At 39.1% G+C, this 11,374-nt stretch overlaps 1 protein-coding gene across 3 annotated transcripts in view; it reads left to right on the top strand.

Annotated features, from left to right (window-relative positions):
• Positions 1-11,374, top strand: part of LOC141773125 (protein NDRG3-like) — a 19,304-nt gene continuing 7,930 nt past the window's right edge. The window contains exons 1-7 of one of the 3 annotated variants that reach the window (XM_074644817.1): positions 1-200; positions 4,537-4,634; positions 4,774-4,806; positions 9,355-9,460; positions 9,616-9,736; positions 10,309-10,371; positions 10,477-10,537. In XM_074644817.1, the coding sequence (XP_074500918.1) occupies positions 4,575-4,634; positions 4,774-4,806; positions 9,355-9,460; positions 9,616-9,736; positions 10,309-10,371; positions 10,477-10,537 (444 nt within the window). In that variant the 5' untranslated portion in view covers positions 1-200; positions 4,537-4,574. Of the gene's footprint in view, positions 201-4,536; positions 4,635-4,773; positions 4,807-7,332; positions 7,529-9,354; positions 9,461-9,615; positions 9,737-10,308; positions 10,372-10,476; positions 10,538-11,374 lie in introns of those variants that run through there. The other 2 variants (XM_074644815.1, XM_074644816.1) reach the window with 2 other exon arrangements.

Genomic DNA, 11,374 nt, shown 5'->3' with positions numbered 1-11,374 from the left:
ACGTGACGTAGCTCCGCCCCTGACCGCCCGCGTGCTGGTGCTGACAGACAGTGAGCTCAGAGGAGCCTCGCGACCAAGCTCAACTCTCCACCAACGGGTACCAGTTAACGGTTAACGGTTACCGCAGCAACCAGCTCACTAACCAGCTGGATTGAAACCAACGGACACATTTAAAAACCTTCTGGAGCTAACGGCTGACGGTGAGTGGTAACTAACGGCAGCGTTCAGTTCAGTAACCATGGTTATAACGGCAACTAACCTAGTAACGGTAACGGCTACTTCAGCTGAGGTTAACTGTCAACTGAGCTAGCTTTATTAGGGCTAAGTGAACCAAGTAAGCTCGGAGGTTATATTGTTTCGTCCTTGTGAGGCTGCTCCTCTATGGCGACGGCGTATTTGGTTACAGGTGTGTGTGTGTTTGTGCGTGTGTGAGGTGAAACGTCTCCCGTAGTAACCGTTGCTAAGCCTGAGCTGCCTGTCTGTCTGTCTGGAGCTAACATTAGCATCCAGGCTCATTAATTAGGCAGCGTTTAACGGTCGTCTAACGGTCGTCTAACGGTCATTTAACGGTCGCTCATCTGCAACGGCTTCCTCGGTCTTGGCTCTGTGTAAGTGTTTGTATGTGTATTTTCGTGCGTGTACGTGTATGTTTGTGTGCGTGTTATTGTGTGTGTGTGTGGGCGGACAGCAGAGCATCAGTACCCTCGGTTCAGCTGCATGGAAACAACCTCAACATCTGATGCACTTTATTATTATTGTAACTAACTGTCCATGATTTTTTATCAAATTGATCATTTTTCATTGAATCTGAAAAATGTCTAATGCAATATTTTATTTTATTTTATTATTTTTCAAGATTCAAGATTCCTTTAGGCCATCAGACTTTTAAATAGATAATTCATAAGACACCTTCTCACACAAAAATATAGCTTATACTGTATATATACTGTATATGCTCTTAATATGCCCGTGTACAAAGTATTTCCTTTTATAATTGTAATATAACAAAGTATTTGTAATTGTAATATAATGTAATTGTAATATAACTAATTGTAATATAACTTAAAGTATTTCCTTTATAATTGTAATATAACTTAAAGTATTTGTATTTTTAATTGTAATATAACTTAAAGTATTTCCTTTATAATTGTAATACAACTTAAAGTATTTGTATTTTTAATTGTAATATAACTTAAAGTATTTCCTTTATAATTGTAATATAACTTATTATTTTTAATGGAGCTTCCCAGCAAAAAGCATTTCACACGTTTGTACCTGTATAACCGGCGTGACAATAAACATCTTGAATCTTGAATCTTGAAAAATGCTTTACACATAAGATGGAAAATAAAACACACTTGATAAAATCAGATAAAAAATAAGATAACAAATTAGATGAAATAGAATACATAGAATGCATAACATAAGATGGGAAATAAAACCCACTGATTAATAATAATGATAATAATAATGTTAACAATCACAACAGGTATCAGATTTAATCAAATTAAATCAAGCGGTGGAAGAAGTATTCAGATCCTTTACTGCAGTAAAAGTACTAATATCTTGAATCTTTATTTGTCATTTTTATGCTCCACATAAAAACAAAAAAAATGTGTTTCTTACATCCACCACTGAGAAATTCAGTGCAAAACAATTGGTGAAAACTATAAAGTAATTATCTAATAATTAAGAGCACTAATAAATAAGCTAAAAGTACGCTAAAAATAGAATAGAATAAATAGTTACAATTTAAAAATATTATTAAAGGAACAGTCTCTTTAGTGCACTTCATATTCTCTATTCTTCACCCATTTGTGCCCAAAAACTATATTTAGTAAAGTATCAATATGATAAAGAAAAAAGCCACAATATTTAATAATCAACTGATAAGTTCATAAATCCCCCAAAACTTGATTTGTGGTCCTTGTAGTTTCTGAGATACAGCCATTTTCTCATCATACTATATTCAGTCTTTTGGCACATAGGACCATACTTGCCAACCTTGAGAGCTTAAATCTTTATCTTTTATCTTTCATTCGGATCTCCGTTAGCTGTGGCTGAAGCCCAGCTATTCCTCCTGGAGTCCACTTAAATCACTTTGAACTGTTGGGCTACATTTCAGTTCACAATCACATTACAATCTTTACCAACAATGACCACAACATCAAAAGCGACAGCAACAAAACACAATAATATTCAAGACACAACCCAACACACAACACAGGACCTAGATTCAAGTTAATACTATTCACAGAGTATAGAGGTAGATATAATTCATTAGTGGTTGGACCATAGCATATTATGTCAAAATACAAAAACATATAAAAACAGAACAAGCAACAACTTATTTTACCATAAGTATTAACGGGACTTTGTATTTATCCAACATTAAACCTTTTATGATTTGATGTTAGCTAAATATCAGCAGACACAGAGAGCTGGTCAGCTAGGAGATGTTTTTTCAATAATATTTTAAATAGATTTTTGCTATTTTCTTGAATGATATACCGAGGCAGAGTAAAAAAAGGGAAGATTTCAAAACCGAAGCGGGGGTCTGAGGTTCCTCCCCCAGAAAAATTATGAGTGTCAGAGACCTTGTTTCCTGCATTCTGGTGACTTTAAAAGAATGAAAATGACAAAATAATAAGAAAACTGTGAGTTATTAACGCGTTATTATCGCGTTAACTTTGACAGCCCTAATATATTTATACAAACACAATTTTTTTGCTATGATCCCTCAAATGTGGTTATCAAACGGCTGTGACAAAGATGTGTAATGGTGGAATGATATTTTTTTCAATTCAACAATAAACTTTATTGTCTAAAATAACATCAGTGCACTTAAACAGTAAGCTTCAGTGGGAATCAAATAATTATAAATAACTATAAATTAAAAAAAAACAGCCTTTCGTCAAATGGCAGGTGCTCAGAAAAGAAGAGAGAAATGAAAAAAGGGAAAATGAGTGAGCATTTTGATACGTTACAATATGATACACTTTGTTTCCTGACCTGCCGAGTCACTGGGAGCATGCGTCGTAGTTTGTTTACATAGTTTGACCTCAGGAAGATGGCCGCAGGGGTGCTCCTCCCAAACGCAGATAGCGATTCTGTTCTGTAGCCGTTTTTGATTGGTGTGTAGCGGTGACCCAGAGTGTTTATTACCCCTGTGGAGCAGCCAGTATGTTGATGTAAGTCTGGCATAAGCTCAGTCGGCACCTGCACATTTTAAATTGCCATTTAATTCTCAGTTCTTGTCATTTTGGTGGTCGAGATTTCCTTTGGCGCCGGTTAAAACCTCTTTGGGGGTCGCCAAAAATGTCTCTGTGCAGGAAAAACCATGTGCATTAAACATCCTTCTCAATTTAGCTTCTCCAGTAATGTATGACACCAGCAAAAATACAATTTATGAATGATGAAACACTATTTTGTACAACTGATGCTGGATTTTAACTATTCCACCTACAGTACATTTCAGCTCTGTGCTCTGATCTGACTGGTAGCTGCAGCTTCACAGTCAGTCGGTCGGTTATCTGTTTGGGTCAGAGCCAGAGAGCCCTCAGGAAGCTCAACATCCATCCAAACCTGTCAGCTGAAACACTGTTATCCAACCTGTCTGCCCACACACACACACACACACACACACACACACACACACACACACACACACACACACACACACACACCCACACACACAGACACATACACACACACACACATGGTCGACTGCCAATAAGAGATCACTGGCTGTTTCCATTAGATTCACACAGTTGGATAACACAGTTTGACACAGGTAGACACCCAGATAGACAGACAGGTAGACAGACAGGTGGCAGAGCTAGATCATAGAAGCTAGTACTTTTTTTTTTTATATATATATATATATTTTTGACTCAAATAAACTGTAGTTAGTGTGACCAGGGTGTCAAGTACCACAACATCTTTAAATGTCTAAAATGTAAAAAGTAAGCAATGATAAGTCAGACCTTTAAATTCACCAATGCAGTTGAATTCATGAGGTCTTAATTTACAACAATTTTCTGATTTATTTTTCTTGTTAGAATTACTGCATTTCCTACCTAAGCAGCAGAATCAAGTCTTGATCATTTTGATTTGAAACCAACCTCAAACTTACCTCTGTGCTGGACTAGCTGTACCTACACCCCGACCACACAGGATTTGTTTCAACCAAATTTGTCTCATGTGTGTCTGATGGAACAGGTACACTTAATTTAATCAATACAGTCTTCTACCCAGGCTGTTTAACGCCTTGTGTTCCACTTGTGCTTTACGCGAGTAGCCGTGGACCCAAATGTCTTTTAGGCTAAAAGTCTACATGCATAACTACAGTTATTGGACTATTAAGACAAGGAACAGAAAACATAAAAACTGTGTATCATCACATTAGCAGAACCAAAATCCCAGACAGGTAGACAGATACTCATGTGATCTTTTAATAGCTGTTACCTAACTGACACTGTCTAACACTGTACCTGTGTGTCTGTCTCTTTTTTAATCCGTGTGCCTGTCTGGAAGGCGGGTCTTATCAGGGTGATTGTCAGTAAAGAGGTCCTATGATGGAGGAGCTTCACGACGTCCAGCTGACTGAGATCAAACCACTCCTGACAGGACAGGTGAGTTGGGGGAGGCGGGGCTTAGCAGGGGTCTTGACATGCGCTCACGTGACTTACAATCAGATTCATATCCTGGATACTTTAATTTCGGGATAAACTAATTTCATAACGATGAAATAATTTCTCTCTGTCTCTTCAGAATGGGAGAAATCTCCAGGACTTTGACTGTCAGGTGAGTTCAGCACCAACAGACCTGCACACAGTCAACACACCTTTTCTCCTCCTTTGGCATTATGTGGTGCTGCCGGAATCTGAATCAGACTATTCATCAGCATTATAGACTACATCTTAGAAAGATGGGTTGCTTATTTCAATATAATGTTTTTCAAAATTGGAATATGAAAAATATATTAGTGATAATTTAAGTAAGTCAGTGATAACACTAGTATAAGTCTTAATATGATATAAAAACTTGTCAAATGATGATATTAAAGGGACAGTTTGGATGTTTCTCAGTGTGGTTGTATGAGGTACATCTCCATAGTCGGAGTATTACCTCCAACAGACAGGAGTACCAGCACGGGAGCAAAACAGTGTCCTGCTGTGGACGGGGGAAGCAACAAAACGGATAGAAACCTAAAAAAATCAGTTTAAGTGTTTGCTATATTTAGAATATTTTCACTTCTTTACCTCACCGTCAGACAGCCCTTTCTGACGGGGAACTGAAGTCACTATCTATGCTCTCTTCAAAGCCACCAGACTCCATTCACAAAAACTGTAATTTTACCTCTCAGAACAAAGGAGTTCCTGCCTTGATCGCTTAAGGCTGGCCCACACTAAAAGATTTTTCAAATCTTACCAGATGTGTAAAATGTGAGAGCCCACACATAACGACATGTTATGTTAAATTTAACAGTTTTGTTCCTGTAGTGTGTTGAGAGCAACGATTTGGCCAAAACAGCAACACCACACACTAACAGATTCATTCATCATCAGAGAAAAAATAACTGAGGTGCTACACAATAAAAGCCACATTCACGTCGTGTAATAGTTAAACTGCCCATCACAATCTGTATGATTCAGTTGACGTGATAATGATTGATTGTTCGTCCCATTACATGTTTGCTTCCTGGTAAATAATCAACGCAACATGTTGCAAGGGCTGGAAAAAAAGAGCTTTTTACATGTTAAAAGAAGTAGAGACATACGGCTCAAACAATCATATCAAGGAGGAGATGTGTGAGGAAAACTCAGGCTGACGTCAGTTGGATAACAATCAGCTCCAAACAGATATTGATCAGCAGGAGTCATCGGGCTGACGTCAGTACAGCGGGTCAGTTTGCATCAATGCATCCAATCAGAGAGTTATTTTAAATTAGAGCAGCAGCTCTGCTTCTCTGTTTGCTCCTCCAAAACATGCTGTGAATTATTTTCATCATCCTCATTTCCATCTGTCAGTCAGCTGAAAAACAACAGTTCATTTCGGGGACAACTGAATTTCAACTACATTTCCACACAGCCTTGAAAACAAAAACAATCCTTTATGCACTTTATGCATGAAACACTGTTGTCGTCGAGTGTAACTATAAGAGCGTTGCTTTGTTAATTAAAAACATTTCAGCTTCATATTGTATTACATTTAACATTTTAAATGTAAAAAAAACACAGTATAAAGAGAAGAAATGAAGGCGTTTCTGAGTTATATTTGTCTCTGTGACACATGGGGAATAATTTCAGTACTGTGAATAATCACCACACTGTTGTTGTAGTATTTCCATATCAAGCTGTCTGAACAGCGAGGGAGAAGAGTCTCAAGTGACTCAGCTACATCGGCGTATTAGGGCCAGGTAAAAAATAATAATTACGGAGCCAAGGGAGGGGGTAATATTCAGAGAAAAAAACTCCTAAATTTCTCAGATTAAAGTGGTAAATTTAAATGAGAAAAATCGGATATTCTCTGAGATTAAAGTGGTAAATTTCTAAGAAAAAAAAATCACAAATTTACAAGAAAAAAAACTCAGAAAAATAGTGGAGTGCAAAACCGCGGTAATGCCAGGCGCAGTCTGAGATTCATTGCTCCTTAAGTAGTGTTATTATGGTAAGGATGGCCTCTGAGGGAGGTGAAGGTCCTGAAAGATACATAAACACTTTTTCTTTCATGTTCTTTCTGTATTATTTTAGGAACAAAATATTGACCTCGGTATGCATAGTACTTTATCCTCATGTTAGACCTGTTGTAGGTTTTATTTTGACAATGTGGTATCAGATAAATCCTGACTACTGCTGTTTCTGATGTCCTCTCTGATAGACGGCCTCTGAGCGAGGCGAATGTCACATTTTATCAATTAATTAATGGTTACATTTATTTTTAATAATATTTTTGCTACATTTAATGACACATTTATTTTATCGAGTCATTTATTTCTTTATTCATTTATTTTGGCAGGTTCCGTCGTCCATACAAAACATCAAGCTTTAGTATCAAACTAACTAGTTTCACCGTATCGTTCAGTGTGGACTTAAGAGAGAACTTGCATATTAGCTGGTGCAACGGGCTGCTGAGGAGGAGAGGAAGGAGTGGAAGTCAAAATAAAAGGAGAGAAGGCATGGTAACACCAGTGATGGATGGAAGAAGAGCAACAAGTGGTTGGCTGTTTAGACCTTAAGACCTTACTTCTGTCAGCCAATGACTACAGAGATTATTCCTCTTGATCTCATCACACCGCCCCCACTTGCCAAGTGAAGGCAGAAAGAGATCCTGCCTTCACTTGGCAGATGTCTGACGGACAACAGCTGACCTAAATCTCTTTCTTCTGTCTCTACTGACCTCTTTAATATTTTCTCTTTCCTTCGCTCTGTTTATGAATCCCTCTCTTCCTCTCTAAAACTCTTCTGTCAGGATGTCTGACTCTCTGGATTTGCACCAGATCTCCTGTTCTTTAGGAGTTGGGGTGGTGAGTTAGCCAGTTAGCCGTTCATTAGCCTGAGTCATGCTTTGTCAGCTACTAGCTCACAGGAGTCAGCCTTATAGCCGGTTCGCTGGTTAGTTATCCAAGTCATCTTGTTTACCGGCACACATGCTGTTAGCTGGCAAACTGATTTAGTTGCTCGCCTGTATGTATTCTGCTTCAGTTGTATGATAGAGTGAACAAACAATCAAACTTTATTTATAACACTGTCCATAACAGCACGTGTTTCATTTACCTAAGGAAGATCAACATCACAACTTAAAAACAGGAAAAGCAAAAGAAGAAGAAATACATTTAGATAAAAATAGTTAAAAGATTAAAATGATGTCACTTTTTGTTTTGTACCAATTTAAAGAGATTTTACAAAAGAGAAGGAAAACAACTGAACAACGTGGGGTATGCATTTCTACTCTACTGTCTTAATGTCCTTAGATTTATCTCCATCCATTGATTAAGTCTGTGAGGTTTTACTTTTTGCCTTTTTTTTTGCAGACAACCAGTAACATTTCATTTTTCCGGAATGAAAATTATTAGAAATTTAAAGTGTCGTCATTTTCATTCCTGGTTTGGGGAGCAGTAACTCACAGATGTTCTGTGGATCTTATAGTCTTCAGTCTAAATCAATACAAACATGTATAGGTATGCAGTGTGGTGCACATGCATGCGAGGAGGCTTAAGATCCATAAATAGCATCTGTCAGCTGTTTCCATGGTCATTATGAGATTACTAGACAAGGCCAATGTGAAGCCATGTTTCCATCTGTAACCAGCTAAATATCTATGTTTTATGGTGCATTCACTCGCTCCTCAGATGTTGTTGGTGTGTTCATGAGCTTTAAATCATAATGTGGAAACAACAAAGATTCTTAGTCGACTAACACTCATACAATTCTTTTTTTGACAGATCTGTAAAACTGAGTTTCTCCACAAAGAATCACACAAAAGCACAACTTTAAATTAGGGCTGTCAAAGTTAACGCGATAATAACGCAAATTTGTTTTAACCCTTCTAATTTCTTTAACGCATTAACACAACTTGCGATATCTATTTATCCTCTTAAAAATCCGAAGGGCCGATCTTTCGGAGGTTGAAGCGGGCTCAGTTTTAAAGCTAGAGTGAAGATACTGGGATCATATGAAACTAGAAAAACTAAAGGAATCCATTGGTGCCAACCATGTCATGCTAGCTCGTCGAGAAGGAGGCTAAATAGCGCTCCAAACTTGCGCTAAATTTTGGCGAGGAAAAACTGGCATGGCCTTTTTCAAAGGGGTCCCTTGACCTCTGACCTCAAGATAAGTGAATGAAAAAGGGTTCTATGGGTACCCACGAGTCTCCCCTTTACAGACATGCCCACTTTATGATAATCACATGCAGTTTGGGGCAAGTCATAGTCAAGTCAGCACACTGACACACTGACAGCTGTTTAGGGATGCACCGATTTGACTTTTTCAGTCCCGATAGCGATACTTGGGCTTTGGGTATCGGCCGATACCGAGTACCAATCCGATACCAGTGTTTAATTAATACGCTGTAGCTGTCTCTGGCTTCCTCCCACAGTTCAAAGACATGCAGGTTCATTGTTGACTCTAAGTAGGCAGGTTTGAATGTGAGCATGAATGGTTGTCTGTCTCTATGTGTCAGCCCCGGTTTGATCTGGCGACCTGTCCAGGGTGTACCCCGCCTTCGCCCAATGTCAGCTGGGATCGGCATGAAACACGTTTAGTTAGTTCACCCTCGAGGCTCCTGCTGCCGCGTCTGTTGTTGCTGCAGACAGAATGATGTTTATGTGTTGTTGTTTGCTGTGTTGTTCAGGAGCATGATGTGGAGACGGCCCATGGTGTGCTGCACGTCACCATGAGGGGCGTTGCTAAGGGCAACCGACCCACAATCCTCACCTACCATGACATCGGACTCAACCGTGAGTAAATACGCACACATACATATTCACAGTTATCATAACACAGAGTTACTGTACAGAGAAAACATCAATGAGAAACAAGGACTTAATGCAGCACTTGTGTGTGTTTCTCTCTGTTTGTGTTTCTGTATGTGTGTGTGTGTGTGTGTGTGTAGATAAGTCTTGTTTTAACAGCCTGTTTAACTACGAGGACATGCAGGAAGTGACTCAGCATTTCTCAGTTCTGCATGTTGATGCTCCAGGACAGCAGGAGAACGCTCCGGTGTTCCCAACCGGGTAACACACACACACACACGCACACGCACGCACACGCACACGCACACGCACACACACGCACACGCACACGCACACGCACACGCACACACACAGTGACCTGATCAGAGGAAGGAAAATAACAACTTCAGGGAGTAAAAGCCTCCTGTGTAACATTAATGTCTTTAGATAAAAACAAACACAAAACAAGTTTAACAAAGCACTCCATCAGGGAATGCAGTGCCTTTGTGTTTCTGGTGTCATGTTACCTAAATTTGAATCTCTATAAACTAGGTCTGTCAATCGATTAAAATAGTCGATCGCAATTAATCGCAAATTAGTCACACGTGTGTGCTTTGTACATACAAATATTTACATAATTGAACATTAAGTTTAGATGGATTATAATCCAGTTCAAGTTGCTGAAGTGTTTGTTTTCAGTCTCTCTTCTCTTTTAAAATATTCAAACCAACATGTTTACATGAAGTGAAGTGACATAAACAAAAACTACCCTGTTTGTTCTACGTGTGTCTTGAGACAATAATAATGGTGAAAATATTCATATTGTGTGTGTGTGTGTGTGTGTGTGTTTGTAGGTACCAGTACCCCACCATGGATGAGCTGGCTGAGATGCTGCCGTCTGTCCTGACTCAGCTTCAGTGAGTCTGTGGTCTTCTTTGCGATGCATGATGGGTATTTTAGTAGGAACAGATAGTTTGTTAGTTCACTCTGATTGTGTGTATGTTTGTGTGTGTTGTCATCAGGGTGAAGAGTGTGATTGGTATCGGCGTTGGAGCTGGAGCCTGCATCCTCACCAAACTGGCTGTGAGTATACCCCCCCACACACTTAAGAAAGAGAACTTAAAGGGCGGGTCCATCTGCTTTCTTTTACATATTTTTTTTTAAATGGAAACGTCCCCTGACTAGCACTAGCTGAGTCAACGTTAACTGTGCTAAGTATGGAAATAACTGAAAGGGTTGGTTCGGATTTTTTGAAATGGGGTTGTATGTACATGTATACTCCCGTTTTCTGAAAGGTAAAATCACTGTTTTTGTGAATGGAGTCTGGTGGCTTTGAAGACAGCGATATAACGGCTTCAGTTCCCCTTAAGAAAAGGGGAGCAGGTAAAGCGGCTGTGGAAATCAATATCAGTTTAAGTGTACGCTATATTTAGATAATTTTCACCCCTTTACCTCGCCGTCAGACAGCCCTTTCTGACAGGGAATTGAAGTCATTATATTCCTGCCTTCAAAGCCACCAGACTCCATTTACAAAAACAGATATTTTACCTCTCAGAACACAGGAGTTGCTGGTCTACCGCTGCATCAATCGTTTAGTATGTTTGTGTTATTGTGTGACTTTCTGATCTGAACTAACGTGGCGTCCACAGCAGTACATAGTTTATCTTCCTGCCCGTATTCCTGTCTGCTTCTCCAAACTGGGAGCACAACAACCGCCGTCTAAGTTACTGTATGTAACGTTAACACACTGACTATAAGGATGTTTATATACTGTACATGTAGCAGCGTCATCATGCAGAAACCTACGTCAGGTCACGTGGGGAAAAAGTCTTTAGAAGAGCTTGAAGGGAAAATAGCATTTTGACACTAAAATATACGAACCTTGACCAAAATTTGAATACATAAGGAACATCACTGGGA

The sequence above is a fragment of the Sebastes fasciatus genome, chromosome 8 (assembly GCF_043250625.1).
Source record: "Sebastes fasciatus isolate fSebFas1 chromosome 8, fSebFas1.pri, whole genome shotgun sequence".
NCBI lineage: Eukaryota > Metazoa > Chordata > Actinopteri > Perciformes > Sebastidae > Sebastes > Sebastes fasciatus.
The sequence above is the reverse complement of the archived record's forward strand: the minus strand, read 5'-3'. Positions and strand labels throughout refer to the sequence as shown.